At 48.9% G+C, this 22,649-nt stretch overlaps 1 protein-coding gene across 4 annotated transcripts in view; it reads right to left on the bottom strand.

Moving 5' to 3' along the window:
* The window catches only part of PRKCE (protein kinase C epsilon), a 542,406-nt gene that overhangs the window by 17,476 nt on the left and 502,281 nt on the right, over window positions 1-22,649 (bottom strand). For 2 of the 4 annotated variants that reach the window (XM_019970093.2, XM_019970092.2), the window contains exons 13-15: window positions 20,776-20,914; window positions 14,499-14,687; window positions 10,859-11,005 (exon numbers count right to left, since the gene is read on the bottom strand). In XM_019970093.2, coding sequence (XP_019825652.1) covers window positions 10,859-11,005; window positions 14,499-14,687; window positions 20,776-20,914 — 475 coding nt within the window. Of the gene's footprint in view, window positions 1-5,623; window positions 5,654-10,858; window positions 11,006-14,498; window positions 14,688-20,775; window positions 20,915-22,649 lie in introns of those variants that run through there. The other 2 variants (XM_070798090.1, XM_070798091.1) reach the window with 2 other exon arrangements.

Genomic DNA, 22,649 nt, shown 5'->3' with positions numbered 1-22,649 from the left:
TAAGAAATGACTTATTTGTTAACTGTCTCCTCCACAGGCTGGACATTTGGCTTGGGTGTCTGTCATGCATTTCCAGCACCAGCACAGAGCTTGGCATGGCCCAGTCCCTCCATGTGGACAACATAATAAAGCACAGCAACGGAGCCTTCTCTAGGCTGTATCACAAAGCTTACCTGTCTGATTTGTTTGACCTCACACCTACCCTACGGGGAGACAGTGCTGCCGCAACGGCCACTGGAGACCAGCACACAGCTTGCCCAAGGTGTGCAAGGTGGGGGAGCCGGGATTAGGTTCAGCCTGTTCTGACTCCGGGCTGTGTGGCTGGAGTGTGTCGTCCTGCCTCCCACTGAGAGGCACCACTGTGGTCACCTGTGCAAGAGGCTGAGGCTCTGAGCCCAGCCCGGTGGGCAGTCACTGGCTCTCACCAATAGTGTTGTTGCTGCATTAAAAACCAACCAACCAACCAACCAATAAGCAAAAATTGCCTTCTGCTCTGAGTCTCTCATAGTGCGTGAGGCTACCATCCCCACTAGACCCTTTGGGGTCATTTCTTCGACATGAAGGGTGAAGAGGAGCACAGTCCTTTGAAATTCTTCATTATGACCAAGAGTAGAAATACATTTTCTGTGTAACCTAGTGAACATCACCTCACTCCACCACCCCCAAGTAAAGACGCAGCTTGTACACTTTACCTTCACTCTGCGTGATTCAGTCTGTGTTCTAGTCTTGCTGTTTAGTTCTTTTCTACTGTACCCTACCCTAGTCAACCCGATCCTAGTCTTCATTAAAAATGTTTTCTGCCTTAACCTTCTAAATTGATTTTACAACCCACTGAGGGGAAGATCCAGAAGTCGGGTAAAGGGGCACCCAGCAGGGTGTCTGGAACTGAAAACATGTAGGAAATACAAGGTCGATACCCAGGAATAAAAAGTCTGAGGAGGAGACAGCATGCTACCTGCCATGGCCTGCCCTGAGCCTGAGCCCCCGGGCCAGGCTCTGCAGTGAGCTGGCCCCATGCGGCAGGGCGTGCAGCAGCAGGACCCGTGGCTGCTCCCACTGCAAGTGGGCAGACACAGTGGCAAAGCCAGCCCCGCTCTGCCTCTAACTGTGGAGCCCTTTTTCATTCATCATTTACTTTTCAAAGCAGTGTCATCATTGACAGCTGTTGAGTTTAGCTACTCTAGGGATGCTTTTTGGTACACGAAGAAACTTTCCAGTAGGTCCTGGCAAAAACCCTGATCTTCCAATGACCCATCTTTTCTCCCCATATTTATGAAGATGTCCTGGATGGAGATCAAGTTCTCTTGGCCCAGGGGGAAGAGAAGGTATTAGGGCTCTGCCTACTGGCTTTAAAATGGCAACTGTAAACACTCTAATAGATGCCTCTCAAGTCAAGATGAGGTCACCCACCTTCTCTTACCATTCAAAAATTTCAGGTTTCCTAATGCAGGATCTTATCACCCCAAATTCCTAGGTGCACACTGGAACAGATCTTAGGCCATAAAAAGTGAGACGAGAATTTAGAGATGGAACTGGGAGAGAAACATTCTCTGGAAAAAACACTTCTAGAGCTTCATTCATTCATCCCACACAGGCATACTGAATCCCTACTCTGTGCCAGGAGTTTTTGCTAAGAACACAGCTGTGAAAGAAACGGAAGCACATTCCTCCCCTAACACCTGACCCAGAGCTTGCTAATCGTCGCTGTAGGGTGATGGGCACACGGGGATTCTACTTTTCTTGCTTCTTTTGTGCATGCTTGGAATTTTCCATAATGAAAAGTTAAACATATGAATCTCACACACTTGATGCTGGGTGAAAGAAGCCAGACATAAGAGAGTACATACAACATGACTCCATGTACGTGAGACTCAAGGACAAAGAGAAGTCTCCTCTCCAGAGACAGAAAGCAGATTGAGGGCTGCTGGTAGCGAAGGCATCTGGGAACTGCTCGGACACAGAGATGTTCATACATTCATGTACAAGTGGTTACATGGGTGCATCCATTTGTTAAAACACATCAAAATGGATACTTTAAACAGGTGACTTTTAGGCTCTGTAAATGCGGTTATAATAAAATTTAAAAACCACACACATCCCTGCCTGCATAGAGCATGTTTACATGGAGTAGCTGGAGCTGGGAGAAATTGTAGGGACCACGCAAGTCCCTCACTTTAAGGGAAGGAGCAGAGAGACTCAGTGTCTTGTGCAGGGTTTCACAGACTCTCACAGTGGGGACCTGGACCCAGCCCTGTCCAGTGACTTCTGTTTAGCTCACTGCCTGTGATACACAGCGGAGGCTAAGTTCTGGAATCCCCTGCTTTGGGGGTGATGGTATTTTGAGTCATCTGGTGGAACACCCACGTCCCAGGCACCTGGGTACCTGTAGCCTGAATCTGTAATGTCTCTCTAGGAGGACCACCAATCCTGTTGTTTCCAGCAATAGTGAGGTGCCAGCTACTTATGGGGAGGAGGAAGGAGTGGCTGAAGTGCCCAGTCAAGATCTGGTTTATTTTCCAGGTCACCTCAGCTGACAATCCCCACTCCAGGCTTATCTGTCCATCTCCTTGCTTCAGGCAATGATCATATCTCACTGTCCCCATTATTTTGGCCCCTCCTCCATGCCTAGCTGGGCTCACCCACCTGAAATACTCCACTGACACCCAAGCTCTGTGCTCCAGGGAAACTTCTTTAGGGGTGGAGTAGGTCCCAGAAAGGAGGAGCCCAAATAACACTCAGGCTTGGAAAGATGCAGGTCGGTGATCCAGGCCTTCTCATTTTAAAGAGACTGAGGCTGATGTGCAAACTTAAGAAACCTTTACAAACCCAATGTGTGTTTGCTAGGCCCCAGAACTCTAGGATAATGTTTTAGCAAATGCCAGCTTGAGGGCTGGAAGACAGAGCCCATCCATGAGAAAAGCTTAATGTTCTGCTGTTACTTAGACGCATGTTACCCAGGCTTTGACCACTGTGCCTCCACCCCTGGCTGCAGGACGACCTGAAGCCTTGTCTGCAGAGATGGGCAGGTGGGTACTGTTCATCCACCTACGTGCCACCCCAGATGGGACCATCTACAAGATGGTGGGTGGGAAGTGGCTCCTGTGACCCACACAGGCCTGATCGGGGAGGAGGCTGTCTTCTAAACCTCAAGACTCTGATCCCAAAATTAAATCCTGGATTTTATCCTGTTGTGGTGGCTCAAATGGTAAAGCATCTGCCTACGATGCAGGAGACCCGGGTTTGATCCCTGGATTGGGAAGATCCTCTGAAGAAGGCAATGGCAACCCACTCCAGTACTCTTGCCTGGAAAATCCCATGGACGGAGGAGCGTGGTAGGCTGCAGTCCATGGGGTATCAAAGAGTCGGACATGACTGAGCGACTTCTCTTTCACTGTTTTCACTTTTTGTAGCCCTCAGGGATTCCGTGTTCAGTATCTCCTCCTGCTATCTCGGCTCCTTACGTCACACGGTGACATGAAAGTGTTCCATGTTCCTAGGGGGTTCTTTTCTTCTATGTTTACATTCCCCGCACCCAGGGCATCCCACAGGACACAAAGCACACACCCACGAAACACTGGCTAGAAGAGCCACTCTGAATCCTGCCCTTCTCTTTTCCCTGTCATGCCTTCTCCTAGGTAGCTCTCTCTTCCTAACCCTTCCTGGCTTTCTCTGCCAAGATCCAGCAACTCTCGAGAACCTTCCCTGACGCTTCTGCCCTTCCCCACTTCAGTCAGGAACAGCCTACTAGGTCCCATGCTCCCAGATGAGATGCGTATGTGTTATCTTAAGTGCTCATGGGGTGGAAGGAGACTAAATTCAATGTGCACTAATTTGGTGAATCTACGAAGATGAATGCCCATATAACAGCTATCAAGTCATAAATAAAAACTTTAGAGCTTATGGAAATGCCTTCCCCTGGGGTGGGGGGCTGGAAGGACCAGAGTGATACATACATGGGCCCTCCAGTCCCTGGACACAGGGATGATCCTGCAATCAGAATTCTCTGAGAGAAATTTACTGTGCAGAGTCAAAGACACCCCAGTGAGGCTGTTTAGCTTAGAAATACTTGGGAAGCTGTGACTGCTACCATTTTAGGGCTGGGACACTGAAAGTTATACAGCCGTGCTCAGCAAAGGCACAGTAAAGGCTGGCTGACGGCAGGAACAGTAGAGGTCATGGGCAAATCCACTGAATAAAAGGTGGGGAACCTTGGGATATTCCAAGGGGCAAAGGGCTTGAATACTGGTGTCCAGGGTGGCTCCTCCTTCTAAGAACTCCCCCAGCTCAGACCAGTGGCTACGCCAGCATTAAGCCTCAGGAGGCTCTCCGGCAGAGTCTAAACTGTGTTCTCTGCCAGTCTTTAGATGCCTTTCTGCTTGCGATGGATGGCTGCGCCCCTGCACACAAGGTGTTACCCTTCATCTGAATGCCTGGCTCCGCCACCACTGTAGATCAGAAATCTGGTCCAGAATTGCCTCCCTCAGCTTAGACGCCCCACTGTCTCCACCACCATCAGTATCAGCACCAGCCCCAGCACCCCCTGCATATCAAGGACTGTCCTAACCACTTCACATCACCAGGTTTTTCCCTCCTGACAGCAATCCAGTATGGCAGATTTTATCATCCCTGTTTCACGGATCAGCAGAAGTTCAGAGAAATGAGATGACTTTCTCAAGATCTGACAGCCCCAATCGGAACCTGGTTGTATCTGATTCCACATCTCAGCCTTCAAATATTAATATCACACTACCTCTTGCAATTCTGAACTCTTGATTCTTGGAATCTTGGGATAAGAGGAAGAAAGGCTATAACAGGCTGGGTTGGGGGTAATGAATGGAGAGAGACAGGAACTAAAATTTATCGAGAATCTATAGTACGCAAAGCATCTGAGGTTTGTAAGCTAATCCTGTAGTAATTCTGTGAGCGGGTATTCTCAAGCCCATTATACAGATAAGGAGGTCAGGGTTCAAGAAGGCTAGAGGTGAATTCCTAGGTTCATATGGCTATCCTATGACAGCAATTTTATTCCCGCCCAAGTCCCTCTGGGGTGACAGCCAGTGCCCTGTCCACTGCACCATGCCACCACCTGGGCCAACTACCAAAAACAGGATCCTGGACTTTTTCCATGCCCTCCGCCCTGGCCAGCATCCTGGTTCTTGGAGGAACTCTGCAGCTTCTTGGAGGCTAGGGTTGTCACTCTGGCATGGACATAGGCCAGTGGGCTGTCCTCATATGTCTGTGGGGACTAACTGGGCCCCCGTCCTGCCTGCCATGTGGAAGATGAGGACAGCCTCTCACGGTCTCTAGGGCTCTGTCTTCAAGATTCACGCTTTCAGGAGGTCTTCAGCTGGTGGGCTGGCTTTAGTGAAAGGGTTGTCTGTTCAGCAGGGCTCCTCCTCTGGCCGCTGAGTTGGTGAGGGTGTGAGGGTCTCAGGCCCACTTCCCAGTTTTCTCTCAGCACAGCCTGGTCATGCAGGAGCATGCAGGAAGGGCCTCCCTTGAGGGTCCCGCCATGCAGTGTGGATGGCTGGATGGAACAGATCATGAGGTTGAAAGGGGCCTCCGTGTCACCAGGCCTGAGGGCTCACCTACCTGGAGAGACTCCCCATTCTGGAGGCCTTACCTTAAAGAGGGACATTCACACTGAAGCAAACTTGAAAAGAGAGAACATGTACACAAAGAGTTTACTTGGCTGGCATTTCCCTCATTGTTTTTGGCTTTCACTGAGGACAGGTGGGATGTTGGGAAGGCAGACCTTTCCCTCCTCCACTGGCTTCCCCCCCATTTCAGCGCTATAATCTCAGAGCCTCCTGCTTTTGGGGGGCAGGGTGGGAGTATGCAGGAGGAGTGCTAGGAGTGAGCAAAATACCTCCAAGATCTACAAGGTCAGGTGATGCCCTCCAATCACACCAAACACATCACTCCTGGCCCCTACGGTCCCCAAGGAAGGCAAGCCCACTAGGAACACAAAAGCTAAAAGGCTGCTTTTAGTGGCAGCAAATGATGCCACTGTCTTGGAACCAAATCCCCAGGAAGACAGATGGTGAATTCCATATTGGAGAGTTTTTCCAGCATCAAAGGTCACAGATCCAGCTTTGCTGGCTTTTCTATTCCCCCACCCACCCACTGCTGTATGCCCGTGGTTGGAAGCAAGCCGCCTGCTTCCAACCAGAAGCTTTCTAATCAGAAAAACTGATTTGAGTGCATGATGGCACCAAGTCTCCAGTTCGGTGTTAATGGCACATCGCTTGTACAACATCAGTAGAGTATGGGAGTGGAGAAAGGGTGGACGGGAGGAGCATAAAAAGGAAAGTGGAGGAGGGAGGATATACAAGATAAGATAGTTGGGAGGAAAGAGGAGAAGGAAAGCTCCACGCAGAAGCAAAGGCCACTGAAAAATGTCCTAGGGTGGGGTTAGCGCAAAGGGGTGAAAACCTGAAGGGAGGAAACCCAGGAAATACTGACAGCTGGTGAGTCAGGGCAGGGTTTAGACAGGGAGGTTCAGGCGCCAGGGAGCAGAAATCTCAGCTCAGCAAACATCTCAGGAAGGCAAAGGCCTGAAGGGAATAGCAGCCAATCGAAGTCTGTGATGGAACCTGACCAGAGGCCAAATTCCAGCTACGAATCTGGACAATCTCCTCGGTGGTATCTTTAGAGGGGCGAGGCTTCCTATGGAGGGGATGGAAACCAGTTCTGGAAGCTGCTCTCCTGCCATATCCTCAGCCCTTGTGCGGGTGACCCGGGGACCCCAGCCTCCAGCTGAGCCAGCATGGGCAGAGTGCAGTTTGCTGCGCCCACCCGTGTGTAGGGCCTCTGTGTGGGGCAGTGGGGATGGTTAGGAACCCTGGAACACAGGCTGCCACGCTTTGTCACTGCATAACTCCTAGACTGGAAGACAGGACCTCCCCAGGTCTGTTCCCCCAGCACCCACTACCAGGCAAAACCAAGTCCTTCCTGAATCAGACAGGCAGGATGCCTGCCCCGCCCCACCTCACCACTGCCAACTGCTCAGGGGGCTCAGATTCAGTAGGGCCAGCACAGCAGTGGAAAGCAGCTCTTCAGCAGGCTTCTGGGGACTGGTGGCATCCTGGTGTGACATCAGCAGGGCATGGGCAGGGAGCAAGTAGAGCAGGCCCAGAACAGAGGAGCCCCGGAGTTCTCTCTGGAGCCCCAGGCCCTTGACTGAACACCCTGGAGATCTTCAGCCTGATGAGGTGGGGAGTCCGTACATAGCTTTCCTTGCTTCTGGAACACAATGTGCCCAGTGTCTTCGCTAGGCCACCTCCAAGGTGCATAGCTGGAGATGCTTGATCACAGACTTGCCCCCTCCCTTCTCACAGTGGCTTTTTCCCTTTGACTTGGAGTTTGTTCCTAAGATCTAAGAAACTCACACTGTCCTTCGCTGCTTGTGATCTGCCACCTTGGCTACTTGTTCCCAGTGTCAATCCAGTTTTTCTTCCTCTCTCTGTCAAAACCATTCTTCCGCGGTTCTCCTTGGAAGGCATCTGGTGTGTCCTTAATTTATGTGACACCTGAAGCCCAAGGAGAGCTTGTCTTGTGTTGGAACTCCCTGTCCCATGAGCAAAAGATGACATCTATGGGGACACACTTCAGCTTCCCAGGGTCTCCCCAATGACTTCTCATGTGTGGCTGTCTGTGGCTTATACTGACGCAGCTTTTGGAACGCAGAGCCCTGCTCACTGCTGGCATCTGAGCCAGGCAGGCCTCCACACCCCCAGGGAGAATCCTGGGATGGTTAGAGCGGGTGATGGCTTATAAACACCTGTGTGAGTTTCCACACTGGTCCAACTAGGGCTTTCAGAGATGAGATACAGTATATCCGTCATCGCAGTGGGCTTTAATTCAACTTAAAACTTGTTTCTATTACACAGCCCACAGATGACTCAGGATGATGCCATTAACATTTTTCAGAGAAGAGTTTTCAATCAAGGGACAGATTTGGGACACCTTTTCAACATGCTAACTAGATGAAGACTGTTCTTTCCTGATTTTAATATTTCTCTGGAGAGAAATCTCTTGTCACAAGGATGTAATTGTGATCAGAGATCTAAATAACTTGAATATATCTTGACTGCCCTATAGCTGAGAACTTAGTAAGGATCAATATCACTCAGCTCCAAACGTGACCAGAAATACCTCTCATACAATATAAGTTTCCTTTTTTATCCTTCCTTCAGATGATGTTCTAATTTCTTCCTTCAAACTGAATTCAAACCAACCAAATAAATGCCCTCTCCTGACCCCCAACAGTGTTGAGAGTGACTCTGGAAGCCTGTGAGGGGCGAGCAGGAACGTGCCCAGAGGATCATTTCCAAGGCAATGATGACTCAGTCTTTAGGAATGCTAAACAGTTGTGAACTTAGTGGGAGCTCCTGGATGGCCCCCAGAAGCCTACTTGAGCCCTTCAGTGAAGGAAGCAAGCAGAGTCCTGCCCTCTGGTCCAGGTTGGGGCTGTCGAAAGGCCCAGGGAAAGGAAGCACCGAGTTCTTGCATTCTATGTGGATAGAAAGAACCCCTGACCCAGGATGGACTTCTACTGCTGATTCCTGGGGAGCCGTCACCCCCTGTCCACAGGAGCACCCAGCACCCACACCCCTTGCCAGGGCCAGGGCTACAGCTAGCAGAAGGCTACAGCTCAGCCTTCTGGTTCATGCCCCCCACCCCACCCGTCTGTATCCTTGCCCATCCTGTGGGCCATAGAAACTGCACATCTGTCCTTCCTGCCCTCACCTCTCTCTGGGGAAGCCAGGGACTGCTCCAAGTGTCCCTGCTCTCAGGTGTGCACTTTCACTGTGCTCAGAGTTCAGACTGGAGGGTGGAAGCCCCAGGAACTGCTGGGGCTTTGGGAAGAGCTCCTGGAGACCAGCACTCCTTGGGGCTTCTTTGGCCATCTCAGAGCAATTGCCTCCACTGGATCCGAGCGAGTCGGCCACCAGACCACTCCAGAGAAAGATTCTGCTCCATGAATTCATCCTTTAAAGCTTCCTTGTGCTTTTACCACAAAGAGCTTCCTGAATTCCGTGCTTCCCCGTGGGCTCTCTGCAAAGATTCCCTGCCTTTGCCCCAGCCAGACCCCCGTTCCTTTCACACCCCTTGCTGATGATGGTCCCCTGGGGCTTGTCGCTGCCAGCCTGCACCCCCAGGAGGGGCTGCTCCTCCAGCCCTGCCCCTGTGCAAGCCTAGCATCAAGTCCTTCTGTTGACCTGGCCTCTAGACTGCAGTTTAAGTCATTCTGCAGACCTGCACTGTTTGACTGGGCCCTGTGCTCATCCTGGGCTCCTCTTTATTGGGCCTAGATTCCTTACTCAGGTCTACTTCCCAATTTTCTTTGGGTTTGATCAACTTAGATTAAACCTAAAATAAGTTTCTCCTCCTCTGCCTGGCCTCTGGTCTCCTGAACGCCTCATTTTGTCTGGGGAAACTTGTCAGTTCATCTTGTCCTAAAAGACCACCTGCAGAGACCCTAGGGATGGGGTGGGGCCAGCCTTTAGGCAGGTTGGCATGTGCCATAAGCCCTGTTCCAAGCTCACATCACAGGCTTAGAACAGCAGGCCCCAGAGCTGTGGGTGATGTTAACAAAGAAAGAAGGTACACCTGAACTTAGCCTGTTCCAAGCTGTGTGTCAGCCAGAGAAAATCATAAAAACTCTAGAAGGAAGCAAACAAAGAATGGTGACGGGACTATGTCCAGGGACCTTCCACCTGCATGCTCTTGTCTGGCTGAGGCCTGGATCACATCCTTCAGCTGAATCTTACACCCAATGTGAAATATTTCTAAGATCCCTGCACTGTCAACCAATGCCCCCCAGAAAACCTCCTGGAATATAGTGGATTTCCTCTCTGATGATTCCCAAGGCACAGGAGGGTCTTTTTTATACATGGAAGTGATGGAGAAGGAGTCAGGGCTCTGCCCTGTAACTTCCTTACACAGCCCCTCTTCACTCCCAGGACACCAGCCAGCTGGTTACCCAAAGTTTCATCTAAATGATTGCTTCATGAGGCTAGGATGCAAGAGAACTAAGAGTTTCCCCTTACACACACACACACACATGGATATGTGTACACGCACATGCACACGCATGCTTACACGCACCCACTCTCTAACTTTAAGGAAAGCACCTCTGACCCTTTTCCCTTCCAGAGGCAGGTCACTGCCACAACGTGGTCTCTGCTGTCTGAGTCAAGCCTGGACTCGACAGGCCTATTCCTCTTTCTAACCTCTGAGCTTCAAACTCAATGATTGCACCTTCCTCTGACTGGCATGGTCACAACAGGCGAAACGACCTGGAAGAAGTGTGTGCTGAGGCTGGAGACAAGGCAGAAGGGAGAGTGGGTCAAAGAAGGCAGAGACGAGGTCTAAAGAAATGGCATCTCACATAGCTGGGCTCCACGGGCCGCTCTGGGGACAGTCCTCTTCAAATGTCCACCTCTGAGTCTCAGCCTCAGGCTCTGTGCTAGCTCCAAACAATGACTGCGACTATCACTGAGTTAATATTTTTCTTTAAATGGACTCATTAAAAAAATGTTTATTTATAAAGAAACTTTGTATCTCTACCACACATAGAAAATCAGTATTGCCTACAATTTTGGTCAAGATAAATAAAATTTGATTAAAGTATAAAAGGTTCCTCTGTGTCCCATGTAAGTCATCATCTTGGTTACAGCTATTGGTTATGTATCTTTGACAGTAAACCCCCAGGGTCAACGAAATTCTTTTAGGGTGTCTCTTGGTGACCTTCTGCCCTTGTCATCTTGGTTGTGAAATGTGCCCAGACCCTCATCTCTGTGCACGGATGCCAGATCCACCCTCAGTGTGTACAAGCTACAGGCCTACTTACAATGCGAGGTTTGAAAGGCGGCTTGATCTTCTTCTGCTCCAGGAGCAGCCAGTCGATCTCCTTGAAGAACGGGTGTTGCTTGATGGCATCCTCACCGTTCTGCGCCGCCACGCAGCCCAGGCGCTTGTGGGGGTTCTTGGTCATGAACTGGGGGGATGAAGACAGAGAGAGAATCAGGAACAGAGGCCCGGCAGGCACAGGCACTGAGGGGAAGGTGGAGCTCAGCCAAGGCAGAATCTTTGGCGTCACCTCCCAAGCCCACTTTCTGTGCTTTCAGGAGCTTGGCCCCTCAGGGTACTCTTTCATCCTTAAGTAGGACTAACTATCCACCGGCCACCGCTCCACACATGTCATATGCATAAGACTGACTCATTCCATGCAATGCAGCCTTCTGAGGGACTAACACGATCCCTACTTTACAAGTGAGGTAGTTGAGGCTCAGAGAAGTTAATTACCTTGGCCAAAGTCAAACAGCCAGCGAGGTATCAAGTCAAGATTAGGAACTTAGACTTTTTCTAACCCTCTGATTTTCCCTCAGATTCTTAACTCTTCTCATCAGGGAGACTGAAGTCTGACAACCTCATACTAAGAGGTCAACAGCCCTTTTGGAGGTAAGGAAAGAAGACCAGATATTCATGTTAAGGTCAGTTTTCAAAGGCACTTCCTCCCTTTTCCTTTTCCTGAATGTAGGCCCTCCTACTAAAAAAAAATTTTTTATTTGAATTTGTAATTGCTAGCACAAAACCCAACATAGATTAACAGATAAAAAACAAGAAAAATAAAGGCTTTTGCTTCTCAATGCTTGTCTGTAAAAACCACATTGGTGTGTTTTGTACTTTTTGGCTGGTGTCTTGTGAACTCACACATCCAAGTGAAATTACTATTGCTACTAAATGAGTCAGTCCTGATGGCAAATGTGAATTTAATTGAGCAGATGTATAAAAATATAACCTTGAAAAAAACTCAGTGCTGGTAGGTGGAAACATTTCTGACAGCCAACCAAAATAAAGGTAGTGGTGTGTGTCTGCGTGTGTGTCAGAGGCTGAGGTTATGTCTCATGCGGTGAAGACTGAGAAGAAGAGCACAAAGTATAGGATAAGTCTATAATGATGGCATTTCAGGCTTCAGCAAGGGAGGGTTTTCTGGGTAGCAAGAACTTCCTACTGACTCCTGCCTGGCACTGCTGAAACCAAAGAATCTTACCTGGGCAGAGATAAGAGGGTGGAGGGGTACTGGGTAGATGCTTCTCATTTATTTAAATTATAATTTGTCTAAACTTTTTTCTCCATGGTGAGCTCTATGATATAGGCATCAGTCCTATCTTCCCAGCGGATGCTGGGCCGGATGGCTCAGTGCCTGGCTCCCAGGATGCACTCAGTACATTGAGATGAGAGAACCGCGGGTTGAAGGCTGGCCCTCGGGGCACGGGGCTGGGAAAGGGAGGAAGCAGGACCGCTGCTCACTGTTGCACAGGTGGTGCACTGCATACCTCTATGGTGCAAAGGCTTCTGGAGAGTTCTGCACGTAGGCAGCAGCCCTCAAGAGACACGGCTCAGTGGCCAGAGTCATGGAAAACCTGGCCTGGCCCTAGAATCAAGCGACAATGTGAGGAAGTGAAGTGTTCCAAGGCCAAGGGAGTAGAAGACTTCTCCTTGCTTCCTCAGCTCTTCCTGTCCTCCCACTTCTGGGAGGGGAAGTATCAGGGCCATGGATAAACACACAGGTTTTAGCGTCTCAGGAAGCTGACCCCGAGCCAGAGTCTCGTCTTTTCCCAGACATTTCGCCCTCACCAACCAGCTGACACAGGCACAACCTCCTTCTTCTCAACCTCTGCAGGTTGACGTTTCCTCTGTGCTGATGACAGTTGGACTGGATACTTCTTAGCTGCACAGTGCAGGGTGTTTAGTTGCATCTCTGACTTCACCCACTAGATGCCAATAGCACCCCTCCCCTCCAAGTTGAGACAACTAAAATATCTCCAGACATTGCCAGATGTCTCTGGGGGATGATGGAAGTGTGGGGGGCCGGGAGGGGAAAGGGCAAAGTCATCCCTAGGTGAAGACCTCTGCTCTGATCATTCATAATGAAACGGCCCATCTAGGGTACCGGCGGGGTGCTCACTGGAAGGTGTGTCAGGTTGGTGTCCGGGGCCCAGGGTGAGTGATCAGCTCGGCTGGGGGCATCCTAGCTGCCTCAGGTGCTACAGGGTCTTCTTTTGCCAGCGCCTGGCATAGTGTCTGGCACATCCAAGTGCCCAATAAATAGGTGTGGAATAAATGAGTGAGTGAACATATTCTCTTTGCTTCCTTCACTGCTCGTAGCCCAATTGTGACCACCTATGGATGTGTTTTTTAACTTATTCCCCACCTTCTCCTGCTGGATCACAGGCTCCACAAGGCAAGAATGATGGCTGTTACACTCACGCAGCGTCTAGCACAATGCTAGAGGAAAACACTGCGCAATGCACATAGGAAAGCACTCAACAGACAGTTGTTCATTGATCAAGGAATTGGAGGGAGGGAGAGGAAGAGAAATAGATGTGGGAGGCAGGGAAGGAAGGAAGATGAGAGAAAGAAGGGAAGAGGAAGGAAACAATGAACTGCAGAAAGAAGCAACATGTTCTGATGTAGCATTTTCCAAAACATGGTACGAGTCCCCTCCAGACACCTGTGAAATGATTTTAGGCCTTTTTACTATTTTTATAGGATGATTTATGTTAATCAATTATGTAAGTGATACTGATTTTCCATTTATGATAGTGATGTAATATTTCTGTATATATACAATTAGGTAAATATTGGGACTTGACTTGGAAAACAAGAAAAATAAACCATGATAGAGCAGGTATTTTGATATGGCCAATTTTGGGGCTGTGGCATGCTGACTCTGAACTTTGGGGTGTTCTGATGGGTGAGAGGAGCCAGGAACAGAAGTCAGGGTTCCTGGGCTGTCATGGCCTCAACCCAGTGGGGTGACCCTCCCCAGGTAAACTGGTCTATTTACATTCCCTGCACCTCACCTCCCTGAGCATTCCCAGGGGGACAGATAACTTCATTTACTTGCCATAGTACAAGTATCTCAATGTTGTAGCCATGGTTGTACTGAGCAAGTACTAAGCATTATCATCTGTAAGGGACTATTTTGCGGCGTGGGAAAGTCTATTACATCTGAGTCCATTGTGGTCACAGGGATCTTGAGAGGACACATCTTTTCTGATCAGTGTCGCTGTTGTCGACACAGGTGTACAGCGTCTCCCCCTCCCTACCTTTCTCTCTTCCCCGTTGCAAGCCCCAGAGGTAGACAGGCATGGGTGGCAGATCAGGAAAGGGGGTGCTACCCCCAGAATGTGAGCAGTAGGGGTGACCCCAGCACCACCGGGGTTGGTTCTCCCCCTCTGCAGCTCTGGAGGATACACAAGTGCACAGAGCTTTCCTCTGGGAATGCAGATGTGGTGCCCCTTGACCACAAGAAGAGCAATCTGCCCTGGGCTCGATTTCTCAACAGCAGCCCCTGTAGTACACCTGAACTCCCAGTGGTGACTGCCCTTCACCCCTTCTGTTGGGCAGAGGTGGGATGGGGAAAGGGGTGGGGGCAGGCGGAAGGCTGGGGAGCAGAAAGAGGGCAAGGGCCGATGACTCACAGCTTTCAGGATGCTGACCGCCTCCTTGCTGAGCCAGACCGGGTAGAGCACGTCGTCATGGAGGATGGACTCAAACAAATCGTCCTCGTTGTCAGCCTCGAAGGGGGGCTGCCCGGCCATCATCTCGTACATCAGTACCCCCAGGGCCCACCAGTCCACTGAGGGGCCGTACTCCAACTCCTGCAGGATCTGTTTGGGAGATGGGCAACATCAGGGCCCCCCTGCAGGCTACCTCCCCGAGGCCACGCCTGCACCACAAGTGGCCTTGCGAAGACCTGGGTTTCTATTTCCAGCTTGTTCTTCCATAGAGTAGGGCTGCCTTATAAAAATTTGGGTTCTAAATCAGCTAGTTGAGTGAAAATTGAGTTTGGGAGGCACAGTGTAGGGGCCAGGTTTCCAGAGTCAACACCCACAGTCTGCTTTCCAGTGGGAACAAATTACAGCTTCTTTGCTTGAGTACCAGATGAAGTTCCTGACTTGCATGGAGGGCCAGGTGAAAAAATTGTGCATATTCTCGACACTAAAATCACAGTGAGTGCAGCAAATTTAGGTCTCCCCTCAATAAAAAAGGGTGATCAGAACCTCAGTCCTCTCTAGATAGTGACAACGCTGAATTCACGGAGCCCTGGGCTCTTGGAAAAGAAACTACAGTTAATAAATCTCCCCACCCATTTGTGTTCTAATCATAAAGGACCACTATGCTCTTGCATATTCTGAGAAAAGACCCATTTCTATTATTCTTCATGACTCTCCTAAGGCCTTCTGACAAATCATTTTCCTTCCTTTATAAAGCCCCAGAACCCCTTAAAAAAGTGATTGAGTGCTATTTTACCTTTATAACAGCTTTTACATAGATTATTTTCTTTTTCCTAATTTACTGGTGAAAAAATTAAACTTTTAATTAAGTGACTTGCAGGAAATAAAGCCAGATTTATGCACTCATTCCAATCTTACTTCAGATTTGACTAAGTTCAAAGTTTGTTTTATCCATTACTAAATATTGTTAAACATGACACTAATCTGCTTTGTGGTATATTCATTATAATTAGCTCACAATTTTGTGCTCAAACATATAATAAACTCCATCAATTTCTTACCATATTATTTCACTTATTGCTTGTTAGTTTCACACTGAGAAAACCAAAGAGGTATAGATTTTAATTAGCTTAACACGTGGGTTTGTTTTGTCAGTGATCCTTGCATATTGAGTGGACTCCCTTGTTTTTATTTCAGGCATTCCAGAAAATTCTCCCTATTCCAAGAGCTCAAATCAAATCCTGGTTGTCTGGTGCATTTTGTCTTTGCATTTTTCTTTGACAAATCCTCCAAATAAGGATTTGCCACTTCTCTTATCTATGTTCTCCCTGCCTCTTCCTCCAAGTATATGGAGTCAGACTCGCTCAGGTTAATGCACTTAGCACATGATGCTGAAGACACGCTGACATCAGCTTCCTGCAGAATGGTGTGTGAGGACTCAAGTTTTACAAACAGAATCAGAATGTCAGTGCAGGAGAGGAACTCTGAGTCGAGAAGCTGCAGAACTTTTGGGAAAGCAAGTAAATTCCCCCTCCTAATTTTTCTGCAGTGCTGGCCAGGTGCTAGAGACAGAAGATAAACCAGGAGGTACCTAATTTCACCCCAAGTTTGGCATTACATTTCTGGGTGATCTCAAGCCAGACAGTTGACTTCCTCATTTATCAATGAGGCTCAGATCCTCAGCTTAACCTCACAAGATTAATTAAGATAGAAGATTCCGAAAGCCTACTGCAAATACAAAGCTCTATATAATTGCAAGGTGGTACTAAATCTAATCTTACTTCTACAAGGTTTCATCTCCATGTGTGTATAGTATGTAGCAGGTCAGAGCAGAAAGAATGCTGGGTTGTCCCCACTGCTAAGGAAGTGATGTTCCCACTCCACAGTGATATTTTCTTCTTATCAGTCAGTAGGACCAGGCGAGGTGCTGCCCAGAGACAGCGGGGCAGGTGAGAGGTCATCTCTAATTGCTCTCAGTGCTATCATTCTATAAAGAATTCCAAAAAGTGAAGGGAGGAGGAGCACGACTGGAGTGCACATCCTCAAAGGGGTGTATTCTAAAGACACCTCCCCAAATGGCAATGGTCATCCAGCCTGCGGGTCACCCCAGGCAGGTAACTTCTCAGGTCACCTATTTCAGAATGAAGCTCCAGCTCAGTTCTCAGATTACCAGACAGAAGACGAGGTTGAACTCAGGTATCTGGTCTGAGGTCTGCTCAAAATGCCCTTCTCAAGGTTGCAGACTGCTTGGGATTAAATCAAAAGGTGGGAGAAGCATTTTGACAACAGTAAAAAAAAAAAAAAAAAAAAAAATGCACATTTTAGGACTCTTTAGAACTTAGAATGAAAAGGAATGTGAGCAAATGCAGCCAACTTTAAATTATTTGGGGCTGGTAATCTGCTTGGTTAGGACCTTTGATGTCTTAGTCCAGTGGTCAGTACATGGTATCTGAAAGGTCAAAGATATAGGCTCCACTGAGAAGCCAGTAAAGCTGCTCGGTGCCAAAGCCAAAGTCTGAGCCTCCCTCAACCTTGAAAGACCCAGAGCCCCAGCCTGGCTCACTGTGGTATCACCTTCAAGGTCATGGTTATCACCAAAAGCTTTCCTCCAAAAAGATTTCCTGGATTTCTCCAACCTTTCTCCTAGTCTCTGGCACCCTAAGACCTCTGGCACCCTAAGACCTCTGGCCTTAAGATTTGACAGGCACTTTCCACATACTATCATGATTTTAGCTATTTTTTTTTTTTTTCATGGTCAACTGTCTCCCCAGGGCATCCATAAGCCACCAGAGGATAGGGGCTTTAGCAGTTTTCTGGATCTACTTGTGACTAGCCTGTTTGCAACACTCAGGGAGACTGGCTGCCAGGTGTGACCACTGTGTGTGTCTTCCAGGGCATGCTCCCTTCTCTCCTGGGCTCTGGGGACCCTGGTGCTAAGGTAGCTACCCGCTAACCTCAGGGCAGGGCTGGTACAGCTGGGTGTGGTGGGGAGGTAGCTTCCAGGTGACCCCGTGTGTGCTCAGACAGGATGGTGCTAAGGAAACCACCAGAGCTGCACTGCCCACCTTTCCCCAGGCGCCTCCCAAGGCTTCCTGTTTGGGGTGGCATCTTTGATAAAATCCTCCTCAGGTTTGACCCTAATTATCTGCTTCCAATCACCTTGTCATGGATGGAGCTGGTGAGAAGGCAAGTCTTCACATGCCCTGGGAGGGTACCTGGCATGGCAGCCAACCCCTAGATGGGTCAGAGCTGGGGGAGAAGAACAGGCATTGGGCCTAATGACGCCAGGCACTTCCCAGGGCTGGCCACCATTGTCTGGGGAGCAGGTGAGGAGATAGGGGAGGGGTTGTCATGGAGGTCAGCCAGGGGCATGTGGTGGAAAGAGAAGCCTCAGGGTAGAGTCAGTGCCTCAGAAGGTGTCTCTGGTTTCAGGGTTAGCCAGGCACCTCACAACCCCTCCTATTTGGATATAGGCTTATGCTTTCTGAAGCATTTCCATGCTCTAATCGCATTAGATTCTCAAAACGCTTGATGAGGCGGCTAGGGCAGGAATTATCATTCCCACTTGAAAGATGAAGAATCTGAGGGTCAAAAATATTTTGTGACTTGGTGAAGGTCACATGGGGGCTTTAGTGGTTAAGTCCAGCCTGGATTCTCAACTCTTAGTACTGTGCTTTGCCCACCCCACTGCATGACCCAACAACCATGATGACTGTGATGGAGCCACTGTTGACCCAATACTTACTGTGGTCTGGGCACTGGGCTAAATGCCTTAGTGGCATAATTTCATTTAACCTTCTCAGTGACCCTTTGATAAAGGTAGCAATGCCCTCATCAGCTATAATTTGCCTACAGTAGGGCCAGGAATCACTTGGCATTTCACACAGAGTGGTGGTGCTGCATAGTAGACACAGCGCAGAGCAAGAAGGCTCAGTGTCTGGGTCCCACGATAAAACAGAAACCACAGCTATCCATTGTGAGTTTTGCCAACGGGTTGCCTTTCATCAAAGTCGTGTGGGTGTTCTGTTCATCATAAAGTGAATGTTTGTCTTGGGCTGGGTCCTTGACTACTACACTAAGCAGTCAAGCCTTTGACTCTGACATCAATTCACCGAGGGCCTAGTACCAACCATTCTGATGACAAAGAGTGAATGAGGATGGTGGTGGAAAAACAGGTCTCAACTGAGAGCCCTTGCTTTCCATTTCTCCTTGAAGGTTAAACTCCTAATGTTTCCACTAAAAGAACTTACTAGTAGAGGCAGTCTGAAATCTCTACTCTTTTAGAAGATAGAAGTTCCAGTGAGACTTTACCTATTACCATCCTCACTCTGCGGACCTCCTCAGGCCTCCCTGTGTCTTATCTGGGCTGTAAAAACCCTCAACCAATCTTCTCTGGCCCTCTAGCTTCTGATATACATTCCTGTTGCCTGTCTTCTTTCTGGGACAGGTCTGATGATGCCCCTCCCTCCACTGGGAAAACTTCCGTGGATCCACAGATCCTATAGAATAAAGGCCCCTTTCCTTGGTCCTTTTTCCTAATCTTGCTCATTACTAAGAGCACTAAGAAATCCTCTGTTCTGGCCATACCATCTTCCTTTCTAAAAAAGGCCAAGAATGTTCTCATCCTCCAGGCTTTGCTCATGTTGGAGTATTACAAGTTCCTATTTATTTATTTATTCATTCAACAAACCATTACTAAGAGACTGATTTGTCTGCCAGAGATTAGAAACAAAGTCTCTGCCTTAAAGGATTCAGAGCCCAGGGACACAGAATCTCCTCCCCAACCCCACACCCACCCCAACCCTTCCTGTTGTTTTCGGGAATGCCCACCCCTCCCCACCTCTGCAACTGCATACCACCAAAGGAAATCCTGCTGACTCTCTGCAACTCAATTCATCCACCAGGTGCCCTAAGAAACCTTCCCTGAGTCCTGAGGTTACCATCTTGTGTACCTGTTTATTCTGCTGAACTAGCTGTCACTCTCTCGAGACACAAAGGCCTTTTAGGAGAGCCACCAGGGTCTCAGTCATTTTTCATCCTCACACCACTTTCTGTCTAGCAGGTGCTCGAACAGTGCCCACTGGAAGGAAATGAAATCTGGCTGTGCTAACTCCTACTCACCATGGACAATGCTTAAGGGGACTAGTACTTCCTTCTTACCTCACATGTTTCAGAACCCTTGAGACCATTTTTATTAAATATCTGTGACAGACCATGTCTTAAATCTGAATCATTCCACACCAGGTATCTCTCAGTCTGGGCAGACTGACCTGGAGAAAACTCAGAGCAAAGAAAACATATTATGATGAACAAAATATCTAAGCAACTTTCATAAAAGGCAACCCATTGGTGAGGCTCACAGTGAACATCTCTGATCTCCATTAAAACGAGGCTCAGATGCGCTCCTCTTCCTGATCAACCTTGTGTGCCTGGTATGCAGAATCCACGACACATTAGAAACGGCAGCTAATTTTTGGTTTTACTGTAGGCAATTGAAGCTGTATAGCTAAACTCCGCCTTTATCAATGGTGCTCCTTTGCTCTGGTTACTAAAAAGTGAAAATAGAACTTTCCTGGTGGATCAATGGTAAAGAATCCTCCTATAAATGCAGGAGACACAGGTTAAATCCCTGACTGGGGAGGATCCCACATGCCATGAAGCAACTAAGCTTATGTGCCACAACTACTGAGCCTGTGCTCTGGAGCCCAGGAACTGCAACTACTGGAGCTCACGTGCCCTAGAACCTGTGCTCTGTGATGAGGAAGCCATCACAATGAGGGGCACACATCACAGCCAGAGAGAGCCCCTGCTCCCTGCAACTAGAGAAAAGCCTGTGCAGCCACCAAGATCCAGGACAGCCAACAAAAATAAATAATTAAAAAATAAAACCCAGTACTACCTTAAGAAAAGTAAAAACAATAATACAAGTCAACAAACATTGCTTGGTCCTAGCTTCGTGATGCTTCTGGACTGGGATGAGATGGGATGCTCAGTGAGGGCCTGGCTAGCTTCAGGGAAAGGCCTGTTATTCTCAGTTCACCGTTCTCTCCTCATCACCACCACTTCCTTATGGAGAAATTGATATGCCTTTTACCTTTCCTTTTTTCCCTCCTCCCTGGAATTCATCCTGGTTTTCCAGAGCCTTCACCCAGCACTGCTAGATGACCCCAACACATGAGGATGAACTCAGGCCTCAGCACTGGCAGTGGGAGGATGTAGCCCCTTATCTTCATGGTCTTACCTCGGGAGCGATGTAGTCGGGTGTCCCGCAGAAAGTGGTGGTCGTCACACCATTCAGAATCCCTTCCTTGCACATCCCAAAGTCAGCCAGCTTGCAATGACCTTCTGCATCCAAAAGGATATTGTCCAGTTTCAAATCCCTATAAGACAGGGCAGAACCACATGATTAATGCTTCACTTATCCCAATATGACCTTTCTAGTTGGAGAGATATGCACATCTCAGGGAAATCTGCTACAGAAAGGGAAGTCTTCAAGGAGGCTTTACCTGCCAAAAACCGACCACAGTCCAGGGCTCTCACCCACATGGCCACCCCCCCAAAGATGACCCCATTTACTCCAACATGAGGGAGGAATTTCTGTAACCTCAGGAATGTCTAAACCCTCTTTGGTTTAAAAAAGTCAGCAGCTATTCATTGAAGCCCTACTATATGTGGAAATTTGTGTTATTCAGATCATGTGTTAGTCATAGGAATCAGCTGGAAGGACAAGAATGACATACTGGAGCCAGGGAAGCAGATAAAACACGTAAGAACCAAGTGCTACTTTACAAGGCACTATGTGAGTTATTGTTTTCAGTGGGGAGATCACTGATGGCTGGTGTAGGTAGGGAGGGCTTCCAGGAAACTGACTCTCAAGAGAAAGGACAGAACATGAAGAGAAAAGGTGAGAGGGAGGGGAGGGCCAGCATGATAGATGCAAAAGGCGATGAGGAGACCAGAGACCTGGGTCCCAGGATATAGTGAGGCAGGACAGGCATGTTGAAAACAACCATCAGGAGCCTAGGATACCAGGAGGAAGGAAGTTGACATTCATGGTGAAGGGCTGAGGATAACTGAAGCCCAGCCTGTACAAGCAGGAAGCATTTGCAAGATCAGCCTCCTGGGGGCAAGCAGGCTGAGGGGGGGAAGGGGCTGAGTGCAGGAAAGAAGGCACACAAGCTGCAATTCCCCGGACCCATAAAGCTGGGTGGTTCTCAGGCCTCAGCCAGTGCGGCTCCCACATGGCCAGTTCTACAGTTTGGGGTTCCACGTAAGACCTCGCATATAATCTAGGATTCTGGGTGATAAATCCCTTACCAGGAAAGTCTGCAAATTCTAGACCTGTCTCATAGAAAGATCCAGATGGAGGTCCTCACCCTGGGTCTCTCTCAGCAGTCACTCTGGGGTGGGGGTGGGGGGTCTTGCAAAGACAGCTGATTCCACAGCACACAGAGCAAGAGGGACCTTTCTCACAGGCCTGCTGGCGTCTGGACTTGAACTCCAGCCACCGTCAGGAATCCAGGCCTGAGTGCAAAGGTGCAGCAGGAAGCACTCTAAGGCTGGCCTGTCTTGCACCCGTGGCCCCATTTCCTCGTACAGCTGGGACTTCTTGAGAAAAAAGAAAGCACATAAAATGTGCTGCTCTAAGCAAATGCCTGGGAACTACAGAAAGAAGAGTGGATCTGATCAGCCGAGCCCCTGGGACCAGGGCTCATCAAGTCCCCTCTCTGGCCACTGTGTGTGGTCAAGGCTGGGTTCTAGCTGGGGCAATGAGGGTGGGAAATGACGAGAGGAACACGACCTGGGCTCAGGTAGCCTGGGTGATAGTCACTACAGGCGTTAGGTCCTGTGCAGGTCTGTAATCTCATGCGCTGGTGGGAAGGACTACTGTGGTGTGTCAAAGTAGCCCATCTTCAACAACTTTACACATGAGGCAACAGAGCGGGAGCTGGGAGTCCTGCAAACATGCGAGTGGCTGACTCCATAGCTCCACCGAGTTAGGGCCCCTACTTGCTCTCTAGACTGGAGCTGCCTTCTAAGACCCACTCCTGCCCACCATGATCACCATGGCAACACTCAGGCTGCTAATAACCAAAGCCTGCAGGAAGCACACCT

Source organism: Bos indicus, chromosome 11, assembly GCF_029378745.1.
Source record: "Bos indicus isolate NIAB-ARS_2022 breed Sahiwal x Tharparkar chromosome 11, NIAB-ARS_B.indTharparkar_mat_pri_1.0, whole genome shotgun sequence".
Lineage (NCBI taxonomy): Eukaryota > Metazoa > Chordata > Mammalia > Artiodactyla > Bovidae > Bos > Bos indicus.
Note: the sequence above shows the minus strand (reverse complement) of the source record. Positions and strands in the feature narration are given on the sequence as shown.